The sequence below is a fragment of the Silurus meridionalis genome, chromosome 14 (genome assembly GCF_014805685.1).
Source record: "Silurus meridionalis isolate SWU-2019-XX chromosome 14, ASM1480568v1, whole genome shotgun sequence".
In the NCBI taxonomy this organism is placed as follows: Eukaryota; Metazoa; Chordata; class Actinopteri; order Siluriformes; family Siluridae; genus Silurus; species Silurus meridionalis.
The window spans coordinates 12909818-12931509 of NC_060897.1; the positions used below are offsets into that span (position 1 = coordinate 12909818).

The 21692-nt window shown below is 36.2% G+C and overlaps 1 protein-coding gene across 1 annotated transcript; it reads left to right on the plus strand.

Annotated features, from left to right (window-relative positions):
- Nucleotides 1-1277: 1277 nt before the first annotated feature.
- On the plus strand, nucleotides 1278-10233 carry farsa (phenylalanyl-tRNA synthetase subunit alpha). The gene is made up of 13 exons (XM_046866743.1): nucleotides 1278-1739; nucleotides 2220-2357; nucleotides 2677-2775; nucleotides 2901-3019; nucleotides 5691-5783; nucleotides 5993-6121; nucleotides 6248-6363; nucleotides 6440-6524; nucleotides 6991-7090; nucleotides 7605-7773; nucleotides 7923-8000; nucleotides 8926-9040; nucleotides 9602-10233. The coding sequence occupies exons 1-13, from the start codon at nucleotides 1593-1595 to the stop codon at nucleotides 9705-9707; spliced, it is 1494 nt and encodes a 497-aa protein (XP_046722699.1). The 5' UTR covers nucleotides 1278-1592; the 3' UTR covers nucleotides 9708-10233.
- Nucleotides 10234-21692: the final 11459 nt, after the last annotated feature.

Genomic DNA, 21692 nt, shown 5'->3' on the forward strand with positions numbered 1-21692 from the left:
CATTATCCTGAATGGCCAGACTCTTTCCAATAATGATGCAGTCCAATAATGATGCATTCATCATTATAGAAATAAATAAATAAATAAAAAAGTCGTATGTAATTCACATATGGCCGCTTCATGACCCTCTCTCCTAGCCACCACTTCAAATCTGTTCTTTTCACACATTTATTACTCTTGACATTTCACCCTTTGAGAACAAGATATGTTGTTCTCATTACTGCTCTAAGTGTGCTGATTCTAATCCAGCATTAATCACCTCTTTGAATATATTGACTTGGCTGTGCACCACAAAAATATATCATCATGCATCAAAAAAACACACAAGAATGAAAAAGGTTAAAAGGTAAAAAGCACCTACGACAGCATAAAACCACATTAGATACCAGAGGCACTAGAAACACTGAAAGACACTGAGAGACACTGAGAGACACTGAGAGACACTGGAACACTATGTGGATTATGTTGATTAAGATGCCTGGAGGTTGAAATGTGTTCTGAAATACCTTTTTGTTTAACTCAAATGTAATAAGTGCCTATTTAAGTTACAATTACTTCTTGGTAATTGAGACCAGTCTGGGCTTTCTACCCTTATCTCTTTTTATCAACCAAGAGACTGTTGTTTGTGAAAATTACTACAAATCAGGAATTTCTGAAACATTTATACCAGCCCATCTGACACATGCCAAACAATGCCACAGAGGTCACTCTTTTCTGTTATTCTTTTGTTTTTTGTAAACATTATGTTCAGATTACACATTTCATTATACACATCCAATACACTGGTGATTACACACATTACTATTGGATAACTGTATGAATATGCAAAAGTTCTAGTGTTCCTAATAAAGTGGTCAGTGTGTATGTAGCAAACCCCCAGCCAGACAATGGTGAAACGTACTGATGTTTCAAAAAGCCTTTATTTTGTGTTCAGCCGTCAGCCTTTTCTTTGGGAAACACAAAATCTACCTTTCCTTGATGAAAAACCTTTTCTTAGTGAAACACCGTAAGAGCTACAGAACAGATAAATAACAAATAATACAATCAGCTCTTACAAACAAACACGAATGGCCATTTATAAGAAAACCCTTTTGTGATGTCACACAATGATGTCACAGATGTGAGTGTCATGTGACACTGACGTATCACATGACATAAGTGATAACAACACATTAAAACACTTCTTCACAGTTAAATAGATTAACCCACATATTAATGCATATATTAATGCGTTAAAGGACTATACCGTATGGGGGCGGAGTTAAAGGACTATACCGTATGGGGGCGGAAGAGATCAAACAAAATGGAGCTCAAAAGGATTACCTTATTTACTATTTTCTTAGAGTTAGTTACAGTGTATACAGTTCAAACTATTTAAAAGAATAATTTAATTATCCGAAGCAGCATTTAAACTAGAATTAGAAAATGGAAACGACGTTTCTAAGTGGAAATTAAAATACTTGTTTTGTACTGAATGCCTTTTGAACTGAGAAGAAAACTAGAACAGTTTTGGGAAGTGTGTGCGTGAGCGTGCCCCGTCGACGTCACATCCGGTCTCTCCCTCTCCCCGAGAAGCAGCGGAAGCTTTAAGCATGGCGGACACCGGTGTATTAGAATCACTGTTGCGGCTGGTGGAAAAGGTTGACGGTGGTATTGACAGTCAAGACGTGGCGGTCAGTCTCTCGGTGGACCACCAGGTCGTTGTTGGGGCCGTGAAGAGTATTCAGGCTCTGGGAGAGGTACGTTTCCCTATGGAGTTCTAAAGGAAGCTACGCTAGCATAGCATGCTTTCATTCATGGACTGATGCAATAGCTGCGCAAATGCCTTGATTCATTAGTTGCGTGTGCTACGAAGCAGTGGCAATCACTTCCGGGAAAACAAAAACTGTATACTGACTAATAGGTAAAGCAATAATGTATAATTATTAATAGTGATGAGCAGTAGTGATTAACCTGTGTACCTCACAGCTTTGTTTACTGTATGTGCACTGAATTAAAGGGGATGAGATCCCCTTTGAAGGGGCTCAGTCAGTGATGGGTTTGTGTTCTGCTCAGATGTACATTGTCTCAGGCAGTTATGTATTTTCTTTTATCAGCTTGACTGACACATCATTTGATATTACTTTGTTATGGCAGCTTAACTAACTACTGCAGTGTATAATGTGTTATTGCTGTTGTCTTGCTTAGGCCTGTAACGTTTGGTGTCAATGTATTTGCAGGTTATTGATGCAGAGCAGCGCTCCTCCAAGCACTGGGAGTTGACCGGAGAAGGAAGTGAGATAGCCGAGCAGGGAAGCCATGAAGCCCGGGTGTTTAACGCCATCCCCAAAGAAGGATTGCCTCAGAGTCAGCTCATGGTGAGCAAAGAGTGGAAAGACTGAATGAACCACCACAATCATAGATACATACATTACATGTGACAAAGAGATACAAAGAGATGGTCAAGTCAGGCATTCTGATAAAATATACACTGCTCCTCAATATACACAATACACTCTTTTAAGAAGCCTTTCTACTAAGTAATGAAGTGTTGAATTTTCCCCTTCAGTCACTGGGTGTGATGGTCTGGTGTCTGCATACTTTTGACCATATAGTTTGTGTTAAATAAAAAAAAAAAAAACCATTTTTTTTTTTTTTAAAACACATTTTCTTACTTTCTTTTTTCTCTTGCTACAGAAACTGGCCAGTGGGAAAGTGGGCTTTAGCAAGGCCATGTCCAACAAATGGATTCGTGTGGATAAAGGTCATGAGGGAGGCCCCAGAGTCTTCAGGACGGCGAGTTTGTTTTGGCACTAATACAAAAATCTTGTCAGCTGACAGCAATTGCTGCAAGTTTCCACTCAGTAGAATGTGGTAGGTGGTGACAGCCTGTATTATAATAGTGCTTGTGCATATTACAGGTGGAAAGCATCGAGGATTCTGTGAGAGGGAAACTGCAGCTAGTGCAGAAGGGCCAGTCATCTCAACTGGAGGAGAAGGAAAAGAATGAACTGAAGAAACGAAAGCTGCTCACTGAGGTGTAAGTGGAACAGTTCTCCCAAAGTTATCTATATATAGATAGATGATATATGATAGATATATAGTTATCTATATAGAAAATAATATATTCTTGGAACCTTTTTTTTTTTTTTTAGATCTGGAAAAAAAAAAATTTATATATATATATATATATATATATATATATATATATATATATATATATATATATATATATATATATACACACAGATTATCTCACAAAAGTGCGTACACCTTTCACCAACATTTCAGCAACCATTTAAGTTTAATCTTCTCAAGGGACAATAATATAGAAATAATACTTGGATATATTTTAGAGAAGTCAATGTGCAGCTAGTATAACAGTACAGATTTACTGTCCTCTGAAAGTAACTCAACCTACAGCCATTATTGTTAAAATAACTGCCAACATACATCATGTATCTTGTATTAGAGCAGTTAAAATTTGGTGCTTTTAAGTACATGTCTCTCATATTGACAACTGAATGTTCAACATGGCACCTCATGGAAAAGAACTCTCTGAGGATTTGAAAATTAGATGTTGCTCTCCACAAAGACGGCCTGTACTATAAGAAGAAGGGTAACACACTAAAACTCAGTTACAGTACAGTGGCCACTTAGAACAGGCCTCACAAGGGTCGGTCAAAGAAGTTGAGTCCAGTTGCTGTGCGTGCAGAAGCTGGCTTCAAAAAACACGCATGAGTGCTGCCAGCATTGCTTTAGAGGTTGCAGAAGCGGAAGGTCTGCCTGTCAGTGCTCAGACCATATGCCATAAGCCCTGGTGAGAAAATTGTGTCTTACCTGCAGTCAAGCATGGTGGTGCTGCAGGTACTGGGAGCCGAGGTTCATTAAGGAAAGCATGGATTCCAACATGTACTGAAGAAGAAAATGCTGTCCTCTCTTCAGAAACTGGGCCGAATGGCAGTTTTCCATCATAAAAACAACCCAAAACATACCGCCAAGATGACAACTGCCTAGCTGAGGAAGCTGATTGTGAAGGTGATTGATTGGCCAAGTACATCTCCAGACCTGAACTCTATTGTACATCTGTGGGCACCTTCAAGCGGAAGGTGGAGAAGCTCCAGTTGTCTAACATCCAGCAGCTCAGTGATGTCATTATGGAGGAGTGGAAGAGGATCAGCGCAACAACCTGTGCAGTTCTGGTAAATTCCATGCCCAGGAGGATTAGCACACAAAATATTGACATTTTAAACAGTTTTGACATGTTCATGTAGGATGTACTCACTTTTGTTGCCAGTTATTTAGACAATATTGACTGTATGTTGAGTTATTTTCAGAGGACAGTAAATCTGTACTGCTATACAAGCTGCACATTGACTACTCTAAAATATATCCAAGTTACATTTCTATAGTCTTGTCCCTTGAGAATATTATATTAAAATGGTTGCTGAAATTTGAGGGTGTACTAGCTTTTTGTTTATTTATATACATATATGTAATTTGATAGATGCGTGCATGCAACAGTTTCAATTATTAGATTGTAGAAGTATTGTTTGCATATTCTCATAGTTTTGAGACAGCAGATGGCGCTAATCTTATCTTGTGTCGCATACTAAAACGTCAAGTAAATGTAGTACAGTAGACTGCCCCAAAAGTTAAGGTAAAAAAAAAAATCCTCTCTGTTTAGCTTAAAAATGTGTACTACCATAAGCATATGTAGCAGAATTGCAGAAAGTAGTATTTTTTTTTATTATTTTAAGGAGTATTATTTCTAATCAAATTTCATGAAAAGTTATTTTAGGATCTTAACATGTTTTTGTATTATCTCATATGTTACACAACATTTATATGCATTTACCTGTGCTTTATTTCTATTATTTTATGATTCCACCTCTTGTTTTATGTCTAAAGTAATCACAGCCCATATGAGTTGTACTTGACTGCTGCATATAAAACAACCCAGCTCACCTATTTGTCTTGAATAAATGTAAATGTGGTACAAACTGTATTTTTGTTATGCCACATGAATGATACATCATTTACACAAGGTATTGATATACTCAATATATTCTTATTTCAGTAATACGTTAAGTTTAAAGGCACAATAAATGTAGCTCAGATTTATAAGAGTAGGAACAAGCCTTTGTTTGTTGTGTGTGTGTGTGTGTGTGTGTGTGTGTGTGTGTGTGTGGCCTAACTGGCTTTGGTCCAGCAGCACGGCTTTGCCTGGCTCTGGTAAATTTAATATCGCAAATGGATGCACCGCAGAGTACAGGTCGCTCTTTTGATTCAATTTGTCCATGGCATTACTGTGAACTGCATCTTGTATGGTCTTTTAGATAAAGTCCTCTCATTGTAATGAAGACCGAGCTCTTGTGTGCATACTATGATGTGCTGTAGTTGTATTAGGAGATTAAGTACATTTCTGATGTAGGCATAGAACATTTTCTTCTGTAAATGTGTAAAATGTTCCCCATGCTTATGTTCATCGGGTACTATATATGAAAATAAGCTTGTTGGTTGTGCTCAAACGGAATTGGTCTTCTTTCTGCTAGTATGAAGATTCCTCGAACATGGTCTTGTCCTTGTACAGCATGAATGTCTGTGTAGAGAATGAGTGCACTTAATACATGAATTAAGCCTCAAATTAGATACACTGATCTGTATTGGCCTGGTTGATAAGCTTATGTTTAATACGTTTGGATTTTCAGGACAGTAAAGTCCTACTGGATCACCAAAGGCAGCAACTTCAGCACCACTATCACCAAACAGGAGACTGAACTCACTCCAGAGATGATTGCTAGGTGAGCTGTTCACCATCAGACATCACAAAAGAAGAATACATCAGTTTGGTGGTTGTTGCTGTAGTGATTGCGATCAAAAGAAAAACAACCAAATAATTTATTTGCTTTTTTGGTTTGGTTTTAGTCACTTTTAGCTGATCTAAGAATATGACCATAAACTAGGGTTCCGGCATGTTATTCAAAACGCATTTATTTCTCTCTTGTTTCAGTGGAAGTTGGAAAGACAAAAAGTTCAAGCCGTATAACTTCGAGGCAATGGGTGTGGCTCCAGACTGTGGCCATTTGCACCCTCTGATGAAGGTGCGCACGCAGTTCAGACAGATCTTCCTGGAAATGGGGTCAGTTCCACCAAAGATTGCTTGTTTTTAGTCAGGGTATACTCTGTTACCTTTTACATTTGTTGTAATTGTCCTACAAGTGTTTTTGTAATGCAAGTATTTTACATAATAAACTGCTGTTTGCAGGTTCACAGAGATGCCCACCAATAACTTCATCGAGAGCTCTTTCTGGAACTTTGACTCTCTGTTCCAGCCCCAGCAGCACCCTGCTAGAGATCAGCATGACACCTTCTTCCTGTCTGGTAGGATTTCTATTTAGATCTGTTTCAGTGTAGGTCATGCTGATTGACCAAATGACTAAAATAACTGTGATTTCAGATCCAGCAGTAGCTCATAAATTTCCCCAAGAATACCTAGAAAGGGTGAAGAAGGTCCATTCAGAGGGAGGATATGGATCACAGGGGTGAGTTATGTATTCTTTATAAAAAACTAGTACCTATACCTACTGACCTATATATATATATATATATATATATATATATATATATATATATATATATATATATATATATATATATATATATATATATATATATATATATATATATATATATATATATATATATATATATATATATATATATATATATATATATATATATATATATATATATATATATATATATATATATATATATATATATATATATATATATTATTTTATATATATATATATATATATATATATATATATATATATATATATATATATATATAAAGCTGAGCTATATACATAAAACAAGTGAAGGAAGAAAAGAAAACATCACAATGTGGTCTGTAATGAATTAACTAATTTGACTTCCTGTTTAATTGTATATTGTTTTCAGTGGGTTGATGAGCTTTCTCCCACTTAATGTTAACTATGACAGGTACAAATATGACTGGAAAATTGAAGAAGCTCAGAAGAACATCCTCCGTACACACACGACAGCTGTGAGCGCACGCATGCTTTACAAACTAGCCCAGCAGGTAAACACTCATTCCCATTTACGCTCCACATGCTTAGTTTTATATCCGTTCTTCAAAACGCTCACACGAATAAGGTTAAACCACAGTAGTGTGTGTGTGTGAGCTACATTAGTGCATTATATTATAAACAGCATTGTTGAATTCTCAATTTTGATCGTATAGAAGGTGTTGCTAGTTCATAATTGCTACAAATTAAAGCGTCAATAGGTTGTAACTGTAACTATAAGAAGTATGGCATGGTTCTGTCTTGTACGAAGAATAAAACTGCAGGTCATGCTGTCATAGTAAAATGATCAATATAACAGCATTATATCAGAGAGACTTTATTCTTTGAAATTTGATATTTTCTAATAAGGATGTTCTTGACTTGTCATGTGTTTAGGGTTTTAAAAGGATTTAGAATATTTTATACCATTTCTCTATACTGGTTTAAAATTGTATTAGTTTTAGATCTGTTTCAGTTTAATGTTAAACCTCTATACTCAGATGTCGTTTGTGTCTACCCATTAATCAGGAGAAATTTACACCAGTGAAGTACTTCTCTATAGACCGCGTGTTCCGCAACGAGACTCTGGACGCCACTCACCTGGCTGAGTTTCATCAGATTGAGGGCGTGGTGGCTGATTACGGCCTGACCCTGGGTGACCTGATGGGGATTCTGCATCAGTTCTTCACCAAACTCGGTTAGTTCTACTTCAAGCTCTCTCCGAAAAGCTGAATGGCCGCTATTTAAAAATGCAGGAGCGAGTTCTAGAACTTGATCAGATTATTATTTAGTAGCAGTGCTTCTTTAAAAATTGTATTTAAAATGTCATGCCATTCTATCTTTCAGGAATCACTAAGTTGCGTTTTAAGCCAGCCTACAACCCTTACACTGAGCCCAGCATGGAGGTGTTCAGCTATCATGAAGGTAAGCAAGACTGGAATGTTTCCAGGTGTACTCTATCACATTTCAATTACAGCCAGACAGCAATTCGACCCTGAATCGACCCAATTGCAGGAAGTGAACCAAATGTGCCATGTATTTTCAGTTGTGGGCAAAAATAAATTTTTTCATATGACCCATTGAACTGACGTCCGAGATGCAAACTGAGCCATAAGAAAGAGCTAAAGTGCTGCATAGAATGCAGTGTTCTGAGTCTGGCCCAATGAAAAAGAAGAATGGAAAAGAATTGAAATATAATATGTAAAAATACATCATAATATACATGGTGTTTTGCAAAATAAAAATAAATCGTTTTTAAAATTATTGAATCATTTATTTTAAATAATTTTTCATGCTTGGTAATTAAATTTTTTTTTATTAATGCTATTAATAATGTTATCGGTCTTAGTCTGACTAACACACATGCTTATGGTTTCTTCTTACTAAACAACAAAACACTAAAACTAAACAGAATGGTAGAATCAGTTCCTGTTTTCTCCACACTGCATAGACCAGTGATGCAAACTGTGAAATGGTTTTGATATTTCATTTTGTGGCAAAAACAAAGCAGCAAAGTAGCACAACTTAAGATTGCTTTTTTTTTATGGGTTTTGCTTTGTTTCACAAAAATGATGTTAAGATTTAAATTCGTTGCAGAAACGTGAGCAATTTCACGCTATAAGCCCTCACTGATTGCATTGAGCAGGGTACCATTAAAACGCATGTTAAAAAAAAAAACTGCACTCAACATTTTTTGCTTGACACTCCAGTTTGATATAAAACATGCTTTTGTAATTGCTTGTTAGTTTTACAACGATGGGAAGATTGCTTTTCAGCAATCAATGCAAGTATCCCCACCCCAGTAAGTCCTGCAGAAAGCTGATACTCTGTCTCTCTGTCTCACAATTAGGTCTGAAGAAATGGGTAGAGGTTGGGAACTCTGGGGTTTTTAGACCCGAAATGCTGCTGCCTATGGGTTTACCGGAGGATGTGTCAGTCATCGCCTGGGGACTTTCTTTGGAGCGGTGAGTTTTAACTAGAGATGGTACACATCTGAAATTTAAACCCAGAATCTGTGTCAGGCGGAGAAGCGCAAAAAGAAAAAATAGATCGGATATCAGGCAGTGGTACCAGGTATATGATTCTGTTGTAAAAGGCAAAAAGTTCAAATTGGATTTGGAAAAGGAAATTATTCTCAAGCAAATAAGATGTTCTGGATGAAACAGGATCAGTATTTTGATTGCTTTTTATATTTAATAGCATAATAGATTAACATGGGACTGGGCAATCAAGCTTTAAATTAACAAATAAGATGTATAATACAATTCTTGATTGGTCCACTGCTTTGTTAAGAGTAGAAAGATCCATATATACCCCCTATATAACCATGTAACATTTTCTAATCAGACTTGAGTCTGGCAGCTTGACAGAATCCAGCTGTGTTTGATTTCACTCCTACAATCTCAAGAACACAAAAACACCAACATGTTTGTCCTACTTTGAAATCGCTTCAGACAGGGATCGCTATGTCCTCTAACTCGAGTTTGATTGTGTGTGTAAATTGAAGTTGGTTCCTCTCACCACAGGCCCACCATGATCAAGTACGGCATCAACAACATCCGTGAGCTTGTGGGGCACAAAGTAAATCTGCAGATGGTGTACGACAGTCCAGTGTGTCGTCTGGACTCTTAAACTGCAACCAGGAACAATCACAGGAAGGAAAATCTGTCTCTTAGAATCCTCTCATTCACAAATCTCATGGATTTATCCAATCGTCCTGGATCAGTCCACATTGCCACGCCAGTGACGTACACTCTGCTGGGGTCCACTTTCAGTATCTCACTGATTAAGAGACTATGTTGGGCTCTGACTCTGAGAGTGAAAAAAAAAAAATGACACACTTTAGGTAAAGCTGTCAGCTATGAAATATACGTATATATATTCCCCATACGGTGCAGTTCTCCTCTCAATACTGCATGCACTCAGAGTTACTGTTAATACTGATTATTTGATTAGCATTCTGACTGTCAGCAGCATGTCTGTATGTGTTTTATTATTGATTTAGTGCTTATATTTAATGAAGTACTATTTGCTCTGGCCCATGTCTCGTAACTATAATGCTGATATTCATTCACAGGTCATTATTGCAAATACACCAGCTAAAAGGGAAACATTTATGTTGTAAAAATAATAAATTGAAACTGTTTAAAAAATGGAATTTTAATGATTTTGTATGCTCTGTGAGAAAGAGAGAGAGAGAGAGAGAGAGAGAGAGAGAGAATGTTTCTACTTAAAGGTTACTTGTGTAATTAAAGAGCTTAAATATCCCCCTTCTAATCTGTCAATGTCTTTACATCTGAAGAAGCTTAGTGTGTTTGGTGACGTTTGCTTGAGGGATGCAAGCCGTCACATGGCTTAATGCGTGACCGTTTATCTTAAATGTTTACATCCATCAACAGTTTTAAGACATAGATACTGACCTACAAGACAGGGGTAATGCTGAGGTAAAAAAAATTTTAGCTTTTAAAATACACTTCTCGCTGGTATTTTTTTCCTTACCTGACTATATATCTGACCATTTCAGGTAAAAAAAAAAATAATAATCCTGCTAATGACATGTTTATTAACAAGTGAATACATAGCTGCAAATTTAGGTGATATGTTGCAATCTCTGATTTTCACTCACCCATTCTTTGAACGGAGCTCGTTTAAACCTGATTTCTTACCATTTTAAAAACACTTATAAGACTCATGAGCAGTCTGAATCTCAATGGTGCTCTCTAGGTGGGAGTGATGGCATACCATTGTCAATCACAATGACAAAAGCCAACTGCCAGCATCTGAGAGCTTTTTTTTTTTTTTTTGCAGACAAGGGCAGAAAGCCCTTAATTACAAGTGTGTTACACAGCATGCATATATTCAAAAATACATGGTTGGCAACTTTCCTTTATCTTGGAGGAAGCATGTTCAAGCCTTCACCATCTCCAGTTGGTAGTCATGTGATAGAGACCTGACTAGTGGATGACAAAGTTGATCTCATCATCCTAAAGACACCTTGATGTAAAAAGATTTCTCTTTGCGTTTGTCTGAGTCGTTGACCAAGTTTACAGATGACACCCATTTGAAAGGTCAGGCTTGGGGTTGTGTGATACACACCAATGAGAGCACAAGGAAGAAAATCATTTAAAGGATAAGTCTTAAATTAAATCAGTTTGCTAATCCTTACTTATTTGGCAACGTTTTAATGGGTAGTTTGCACAAAAAAATCTTGGATCAATAACTTTAAAAAACAACCAAAATGACAGTGACTATTTTCATTAAATAGATCCAGGTATAGGAATTCCAGGAAATATGAATGATGACAAATTAATTTATTTGTTGAAGGTAAAGTTGAAATTGGTACTCTTTGCTCTTTCTGTGTGGATGCTCCATTTTTGGAAACTCCATCATAATTAGCCAATAGCTTACAGTCCAACATGTACTCAGATTATACAGCCATTTCCTTCCCAAAACACACTAGTTGTGAAAAAATATTGTTGGTTCCATGGTCTTTTATAGATCTTGTGGAATAGAGCAGGTAAAGCCAGGGCTGGGGGGCTGCTCATGACTGTTAGTGGTACTGAGAGAGGTGGGGAGCTGCGAATGTCCTATATGAGGAAAGAAGGATGGGATGTACGGGATAGCAGTCAGCACTAAAGGACTTGTCTGAGGGCTTTCCTTCGGAGTTAATGGGATCACAACATCGTCCTGGTCCCACAGGTGGAAGGCATTGGTTTGGGAGAGAGACAGTGCAGGGTTGGGGCTGGTGCTTCGTACATTATTTTCTTTCTCCAGCTCATCCTCATTTGGGCCAAGTGCACAGTCTAGAGGGGAAAAAGTAAACATATACAGTATGTGGTTGCTAAATTGCAATTGAAAGTTGTTTTGTACTCTTAACAACAATAATAATAATGATAAAACTATTATTACATACAACCAGAGTCAAAGTTTGTAGGTAATAATTTAACCTAATGAAATAAAAATGAAGTTAAATATATTTGTAATACAGGCAAATAAAATTATTAAACTATGTTTAATAGGTCATATTTTCAATATTAAAGCTTTTTGTCTTTCTTATTGAAAAGATGCTTTTTCCCACACACACTTGACATTATGTTTTACACAGAGGGGTTCATGTGGGTTATACATAATGAATTTTATTGTCATATATTTTTCATGTTTGCATGATTCATTTATTTTCAAATGTGAATTTTATTTTATTTATTTATTTTTAATGTTTTTCTTTTTTTTTTTATATAGTTTTCTTTACACATGATTATTTAATGTTATGTGATTTCAACTGATTATTAATTTAATTTCTTTATTAATTTATTTATTTTTGGGGTTTTTTTTGTTAATTGTCATGTTGTATCATGAACTTGTAACATCATGTGGATACAATATAAAATGATAAAATGTATTTATATCGTTTTAATTAATGTAAAAAAAGATTACATTTTATCATATCATTTGTGATTACTACTTCAGGTAACAATTAACTTTCACATGTAAAATATATAAATTATATATAATAATATTGATATATCAAATATATACAAATATCAAATATGTAATTATATAAATAGGATTTATATGTATTTGATCAATTCATAAAGGATCATTCTACAGGATTCTACAAGTCCTGTGTTTGATTTATGCAGATCAGTGAATCATATATACCTTGATTTTTTTTGTACGAGTTTTTAAATGTATAAGTTTTGACCTAAATATTGGAACATGATGAATTATAGGAACTGTGACACTAAACAGTAATGCCATAGTGTTGCCAAACAAACAAGATATTTTGAAAAGGTTGCTGTTATATAGATAAGCTTTAATCCTCAACATTTTCTGGTCCTCCCTTCTCTAAACCCATGTCGAAAAACCTGGACATCATGACAGCACTGCATGTACCAAGTTTCCTTACCTACTACATCACTGGCCAGGTCTTTGATCAGATGTCCCACTATGGCATATGCCACTGCGACCACCACCAGAGCAGCCATTAACAAATAGAGCACAGCTTTGGGGAGTGGAATCAAGTCCCGGGTTGGTGCCTTGTATTCCTTGTATAAAGCATCCTCAGCAGGAAAGGAGTACTGATAGGCATGTCCAATCTCATCCGTCATGTTGAAACTGGTCATGTTTAGAGACATCAGGCTTTCTTGTCTTGTCCCAAGAAAAACTGCTTCTTCTATGTTTGTTACTCCTCACTAATGCACTCCTTGCAGTGTCAGTCCCATAATCTATAGATATTTACAGATATTCTGTCAGACCATTATGACTCAACTTCCACTTTAAATTATATAATATAACATAATATAAAATATAATATAAAATATAATATATCAATTTGTGATCTTACCTGCAATGGAAGCATCATCCTGTCCATCCTGTTTCTAATCATTAAAAAACAAAAATTGAAGATAAATTTCTGAAGATATGTGAATGGCTCTTCTATATCGCACAACTGTTTAAGAGTGCGAACTGCTTGTCCTCTGGTGCGCCTCTTGTGCGCGCCCAGAGCGCCTCCTTACTGCGCATGTGCAGTGGATACTAGGGACGCGCGTTCGGTAACGCGCAGGACTCTAATTAGGCAGTGGACTCCACAAGAGGCGTCTCTCTGAACTGAGGCTTTTCTTCCCTTAGGCATCTGTTTACTCAACTAACTAATCCTTCTGAAAGCGGTGCTTGGTAAAGCTAATCATGACCCATTTAGAAGATACTGTGTGAATCAATTTGTCCATTTGTGTCCAGAAACCATGAACAATTTAGTGAACAAAACTACCTTTTACATAAACGGCTTATGTTTTTATCATATTCGTAATTTATGATTTGATAAAGACTTTATTAATCCAAAATGGAAATTGTCCTGTTACAGCAATCAGTTCACATATATACAACACAGTAAAAGCAGCAGGAATATAGAAGAATATTAAGGCTACTTTAAATTTAAAGATCACAATGAAAAAGAGGGTAAAATTGTATAACAGTGCGGTCAATTGGAAATCACGTTAAGGTGCATTAAAAAGGTAAAACTTTGCAAAATAATAATATACTATTATTAGCATATACTGATTCTATGTGCATGATGATTTATATAACTTAAGTAACTGTACATAAGGTGCACCAGCAAGTTGTAATATTAATAAAAAAATAAAAGTACAAATCATATCAGTGCTGTTAAGTGATATACTTGGCCACTCTCACTTTCACATTCTGCTTCCTTAGCAAGGAAGTTGTCATCTAGCCGGTGTTTGGGGTCGTACCAGTGAACCCAGTACCAGCAGCACTCATGCAGTCTAAAACCATAATGCTACCACCACCATGCTTGACTGTAGTCAAGACAATTTTTGGTACTCCTCACCAGAGGTGGGAAGTAACGAAGTACAAATACTTTGTTACTGTACCTAAGTAGATTTTTCTGGCATCGGTACTTTACTTCACTATTTATTTTTTAGACAATTTTTTACTTTTACTCATTACATTTTTACACAAATATCTGTACTTTTTACTTCTTTTCAAAACAGGCTCGTTACTTTAGTTTTAATCTATTTGGTGAAGTGTTAATATTCTTTCTTTCGACTGAGAACAGACATTCCTGATCACCTGATGATCATCATCATCTCCTCTCTGCTTGTGTTCTATATGGTGGATGTTCGGCCTGGATACATACTTTAGGTAACACATTTTTTTATTCGTTTTGTATTGATATATTAATTAAGGCTGTCAAAATGCAAATTCATTTTAATGACACTGGTTTTATTAACGCGCGATGAATGCAGTGTGCATTTCTGTTTGACCATTTTGAATAAAAATATGAATAAATAAATAAAAATAAAACAAAAGTAAACCCTTCAGCGCAACATATTCACGACGTCCTTTCTTTACTCAAATAATTAATATAAATAAATAAATTAATACTGAAAAATTATTTTTAATTAGTAAACATTTCTTTTACTGATGCGCCAGTCAGCACCAAAAGCCGCCATGATACACACATTTGGCAATTAAAACAGTCCGTGTGGAAACATAGCAGAAGTCCCGTTTGGTGTCCTGATGTTTTACGTAATTTAAAACACCATAATTACTTTAAAACAAAAATACAAAAATCTAAATATTTTGTCTCTGTGTTGCTCTGTGTTGAGTATGGTTTCAATAATAAACATTCATATTTATCCATAACATTTTGGTTAATAAATACAGAATAGAAAGATAGTGATGTCAGAGAGGGATATACCTCTCCTGAAAGAACAGATTTATTGTAAAATCTAATTGCAGTTGGCAGAAAAGACTTTCTGTAGCGTTTTTTATCACAACAAAGCTAAAGTATTCTCCTGCTAAAATTTCAAGTCAATTCAATTAATTTTTATTTGCATAGCTGTTTTAACAATGGACATTGTCTCAAAGCAGCTTTACACATAAAAATGGTAATAAAGGTAATAAAATAAATTTCTCTTCTGTACAGCCATTAGGTTGTGGAGGGGAGGTGTGGTGTTCTCCTATTAATTTTTTGGTAGAGTCCTACTCTCCACTACCAAATCCAAGCACTCCAGGGAAGTCCTTAATATTGAGCTAACGTTTATGATGGATTTGTTGATTTTCCTAATGTTACTGCTTCTAATGCTGCTGCACCAGCAGATATCAGCAAAGAATATTTGCTGCTGTATGCTATTTGCTTATGTATTAACCATCATCTCTTATCATGTCTGAGCTAGCTATTAAGTGACAGCTGAGCTCTGAGCAGTATGTCTAATATAAAAGAGGTTGATTCATTCTTGGTTGTTCGAGAACAGCAAAGGCAGGGATGAAAAGTATACTGTGTGATTGATTTACTCAAAAGATAAAGGATCTCTTTCAGTCCACACTACTGGATTGATGGATTTCTCCCATATTATTGTAGATCGGGCCACTCCAGAATCCCTAGGAGATGATCTTTTAGGAGTTAAAGGCCAAGCAGTCTGGGAGTGGATTTAAAACCCTGCTAAATTTATTTGTGGAGAAGCGAGAATTAATTGTTGGTGGTCATTCTTTTTAATAAAGTCTTTAATTTTAGGATTAATTAAGAACAATAGTTGTAATATATATATATATTTTTTAATAATTCCTCAATAATGCAAACTTCTATTTTTTACCAGTACAAAGCTTTATCTCTATTTAGATATTCTTTTATAGGCTTGTGTTTTTTTATGGAAATACTGAAGAAAAGGATTCGGTTTATGTGCTATTTAAAAGTCAGAACTGACTGCATAAAATCACATCATTAATATCTAAGGGATACTTAGAGTAAAAGGGTTTTAGAGCTTTTGCTATAATCTTGGCTGGACTCTGTCCCGACAAGACTGGAGTTAGGCCCCTGCTTTAAATGTAATAATTCTGTCTGTGCATTACATTGTCATTGATCATGTTACATTAAAGCTTGTAAATTAGATTGCACTTTATTGAGTGTTTGGGGACATGATCCTCCACTATCTCTTGACTGTAAGCATTAAGCATTGCTAACTCTCACCTCGGTTTCCTATTTATCCCACCTCCCAAAAATATGCAGGCAGGTGGAGTGGCTAGAATAAATTGAATTATTTCTACTGGGATAGTCTCCAGACACCCTGACCAGGATAATGTGGGTACATTAAATGAAGGACTGAATGATTGAATAGCCTGATAAATAATAAACAGATATGTTTGCAAAACTACTGCAGAAACAGTGGCCAAAAGACCAAAATATATTCTTGATAGGCACCAGGGGTCTCAGAACTGAACCCCTGATTTCTGGAGCTGTGAAGTATTTGCAATATGTACTGTACCTCAGTCACAGATCTGCACTGTCATGGATCATCACATTTCCTACCCTGATTTATAACACCTGGAACTTGTCAGCCACAGACTTTATAAACATCGCTCACATGGAGCTCAGATGGAAGCCTTGTTCATTCCTGTGAACATGTCTTTCACCCTCCTAGACACCTTCTTCTATGTGTTGAGATATTTTTTGCGACAGTCTATTATCCTGTTCCTTGTTTATTACTGTGTTATATTAAACTTCTTCCAATAAGGTTTAATGCTTGTGGCAAATTGTTTGATTTAATTTTTTTCATGCCAAAATATCTTCTCTTTATTCCTATTTTAAATGAACATCAGTTAGTTAATTTAGAGTGTTACATTACAAACCAACCAAGAGAAATGCCAGCACAAATTTTAAATAAGAATTACAAAAATATAGAACACAGCAATAACATATTTTGTTTTCAAAAGGTATAGTGATATGTAAGGCTTTGTACATATAGAGCAGGCTTTACACACTAAAGAGAGGGCATTTTAATTGACGTTATTTATGTCAGCAGTGAGGTTTTCTCTGTTATGTAAATATCAGGTTTTGTCTATTCAGATATCCATTCTGTGTTATTCTATCCCTACTGTGTTCTGCCCTCCTCTATTCCTGTTCCTCTTGTTGCTTTCTATTTTAGTTTTTGCATTCCAGTGAAATTTGGTCTCTAGCTTGACTTTGTCTGTCACTCATGTCGAGGACTGGACTGGGACAAAAAACTCCTATCTCATAAATAATAACCTCATCCACCTTCACCCTCACAACTAGAGCGCCCCAGGGTTGTGTTCTGAGCCCCCTGCTGTACTTACTGTACACATACGACTGTGTGGCCACTTCCAACTCCACAACCATCATCAAGTTTGCTGACGACACTGTTGTGGTGGGCCTGATCTCCAACAATGACGAGATGGCCTACCTACAGGAGGTTAAAAACCTGCAGAGATGGTGCAAGAAGAATGATAGTGAATGATAGTTGATAGTGGACTTCAGCAAGAAGCAGGAGCGGTCATACCAACCGCTAAACATCAGTGGGACCCCAGTGGAGAGAGTGGACAGTTTCCGGTACCTAGGTGTTCACTTCACACAGGACCTGTCTTTTAGCTAAACAGGGAAACATCAAAAACTAGCTTAAAGATCTGCTATTTGTCTTAGCCAGCTTGCACAATGTGTACACTAGCTGTTCTGACCATCTTATGGTAACACTGAGACGTTATAATGTGGCTACTACTCCCGAAGACATACTGTAAGTGTAATAAGCCAAATTACTTTGACAGATACACACTGATGCTGCACGCACGGACAGAGCCCAAAAGGGGAGTTGTTTAAAGATGTGATTGGGCCAGACCCAGTGCTCAAATTGAGTCTTATGGGGGTCCCTAGTTGTTGTGTAATTCATATATTTTTTACTAAAATAATCTTGGGGACCCCTTTATTTTTTACTTGTCATAGGGGGTACCTAATGCCTTATGGGGGGGCTCAATTCGAGCATTTGCCAGTCCAATGTCACTTAAGAAAAGTACTAATGGGCTGCTGATTAAATGTCTCATCGGCCGGTCTGTTTGAGAGAAAAAAAAAAATCTTTTTTTGATAAATACTTTACACAACCGGAAAGACCCCAGCGCCATCAATTAATTAAGCAGAATAAAAAATAGGCTGATAAGAGGTTTATGGGCCGATCAGACAAAAGCAAAATGAGATGTATCGGCCCAAAAAGTATGTCTTTTTGGGCCGATCTGCCAGATGCCCAGTCCGCCCTTGCCCATGTCTTTACTACAGTCTTTTTACCCATTTATCGCAAGGGACTCATACAGTGGGTTTATGATATGAAACCTTTTGCATGTGGTTGTTTTTGTGATTGCCTGATTAACCACCATGACAATGTGAATTTTAGTTTGGATAAACAGACGTGTTTGCCTGTTGAGCGATCATTTTCATTAAATACTACAAGGGCCAGAACCTTTAAATGTCCCAATTACCTTAAAATACCATTTTCCTCAAATGTCCTTTCCTCATCCCACTTCCTATGGATGCTTCTGCAGTTGAACAGCAGGGAGGATTATCCGTGTTTTGCACAATGATTCTCTCATTGTTATTAAAGTCATGTATTATCATGAACACAGCAGTACACGGCTTTGTCCATTTAGGGATTACTGCTCTCTATATTCCAGAAATGCACATTAGGGCCAGCAAGGTATGCACTTCCTATGGAAATGTCCACTTTCTTGTGGATGGTAAGGACAGATGTGGAGTGTAAGTATTTCAAATTCCCAGTGCAATATCGTAATGTAATTACATAACTCTTGAAGAAGCACTGCTGAAATAACCCATTTATATTAGCTAGCTCTAAAACTCATTCAGGTTATTTCAATACAAAGAAAAAGGATGACAGTATAATAGTCACTGTATGCTAATCTTAAAAAATCTTAATACTAGAAACAATAATTATATGTCTATAATTCAAAAGTTATTTATGTAACTTTTATATGTATTATCATTGTTCAATTTCTTCTAAAAATGCATCCTTTGTGGTGATAAACCACATGACCTAACTGTTAGGTCTATCCTTATTAATTAACTATATCATCAATAAATGCTTGATGTAGGATGTAGGATTTCAAAATGCCTTACTGCCATGTTATTTTCTTGAAAATGTTTATGATGGAACATTAATACCAACACTTACAAGTTGCCAAAGATGGCCAACATCTCTGGCGTATTGTCACTTATTGTCATTGAGCAGTCACATACATGCACCCACTTTAGAAAAAAATCTGGAAAAAAAATGTGATTAGATTTTTGCCAGAGATTTTGCATGCATGAAAATGTATTGTGATTTATAGGTGCTTCCTGTACTTAAATGAATGCAACACACAATGGTATACAGAATATAAGGAAATATACAATATATCTATATACAGCAGTCAAAAGTTTTGAACACACCTTTACCTTCATTGTTTTTTATTTATTTTTATCATTGCACATTTATACTGAAAAAATAAAAACTATGAATGAACACAGATACTGGAATTATGCAGCAAACAATTCAGAATATGTATTATGCTTTAGATTGCCCAAAGTAGCTCCATTTAGCTTTGATGGCAACAGCGCACACTCATGGCATTCTCTCATCAGATTCAAAAGGCAGTTTCTTGCCTTCTTAATATACTTTAGACCATCAATTGTCTTGTGTAGAGAAAAGGGTGAGTACAGAGTCAATAGGCCGGTGCTACTATAGCTACTGTACAGATCCGGCTCTCATGAGAACCGTCCCAGGAAAAGAAGACCAACAGCTTTCTCTGCTGCAAAGGATAAGTTTATTAACATTACCATCCTCAGAACCTGCAGATTTTAGCACCTCAGATAAAGCCCACATAAATGCTTCTTGGAGTTCAAGTGGCACACATATTTTTCTAACATCCACTGTTCAGAGAAGACAGTGTGAGTCAGGCCTTTATGGTAGAATTAAGGCAAATAAACTATTACTTCAGAAGAATCATAAGCAGAAGATACTTGCTTGAGCTAAAAAAATACAGGGAATGGACATTAGATCAGAGGAAAACTGTCTTTTGGTCTGATGTGTCCAAATTTAAGATTTTTGGTTTTCATGTTCTTTATTAGACATTTGTTGACCCCAAACATAAACTCTATGAGTTATTTGTCCCAGAAGGAGTAATGAAGAGCTGCATCAGATGACCTGACCTCCACAATCATCTTATCCAAATCCATTTGAGATGGTTTGAAAATAAAGGAAAATTAGCGAGTACTTAACACCTCTGGGACACTTCTGGGCATTCTCATTTCCTTAAGAGACCATTCCAGATGACTACCTAATAAATCTAATGAGAGAGAACAAAGAGTGTGCAAAGCTGGAATTAAATGCAGCTACATTGGACATACATGTGGAAAATATTCAACATGTTCTGGTTGTTTAAAATGTTTTCCTTACTACAGAATTCTTGTGTTCTTTAAATGTTGAATGAATTATGAATGTTGCTTTATAATCTAGATGTCCTCAGTATTAATGTACAATGAACAATGAAAATAATAAAAATAAAAAAAAAACACTGAAGGAGAAGGTGTTTTCAAACAGCCATTTCAGCCATAGATTCACTCTTACCAGGGTCAAAAACCGAGACCTTCAAAAATGAACACTATGGGTGACTGCAGCATACCAATCATACATAATTGTCTGCATTAAAAAAAAACACAATTTGCCTTCATTTCAAGTCTCTCTTAATGCACATAAAAAATTCCCCAACATGCACACAAAAAATGGGATCATTTCATTAGATTAGTACTGATGCTTCTGCTAGAGATGATGTATGTGGTTGGTGCAGCTGTGGCTGCAGTGAAAGGAGATTGATGAATTGTGCTAATTGGTTTACTTGTTTTAGTAATGGCATTCATTCTCACTGCATGAGACACCTGTCTGTGATGCAGCACTCTGTTACACTGTGTTTCTCTATAATATTGATGGTTTTGAAGACCTGAAGGCCTAGGCCTGGCACTGATATACATACAATGACCTTTACACTCAATAAAGAGCATCACATATTTCCAAAAGAGGTGTGCAAAACATATATACGTGTATATTGTGAACTATATATACAGTAAAATGTTTAAAACCAGGACTGTTCTGATCTAGAAGGGAATTTCATTATTATTTAAAGCGTGGTTTGAATTCTTTTTAGACCATTTTAACAAAGAAGCTTCCTAATGGACTCGCCTACTGGAGCTTGGGGTGGAAAGTGCTGGTGTTAGAAGCGCTCAAAACAATTTCCAGAAAGAGTCGGTTCGTGCGAGTTACAGAGTCG

What these genes read in the sequence shown, in the direction of transcription:
- farsa (XM_046866743.1), top strand. Translation starts at nt 1,593, where the DNA reads ATGGCGGACACCGGTGTATTAGAATCACTGTTGCGGCTGGTGGAAAAG. An exon ending in GCCCCAGAGTCTTCAGGACG is followed by an intron (nt 2,776 to 2,900) that starts GCGAGTTTGTTT and finishes TGCATATTACAG; the next exon opens with GTGGAAAGCATCGAGGATTC. An exon ending in CAGATCTTCCTGGAAATGGG is followed by an intron (nt 6,122 to 6,247) that starts GTCAGTTCCACC and finishes TGCTGTTTGCAG; the next exon opens with GTTCACAGAGATGCCCACCA.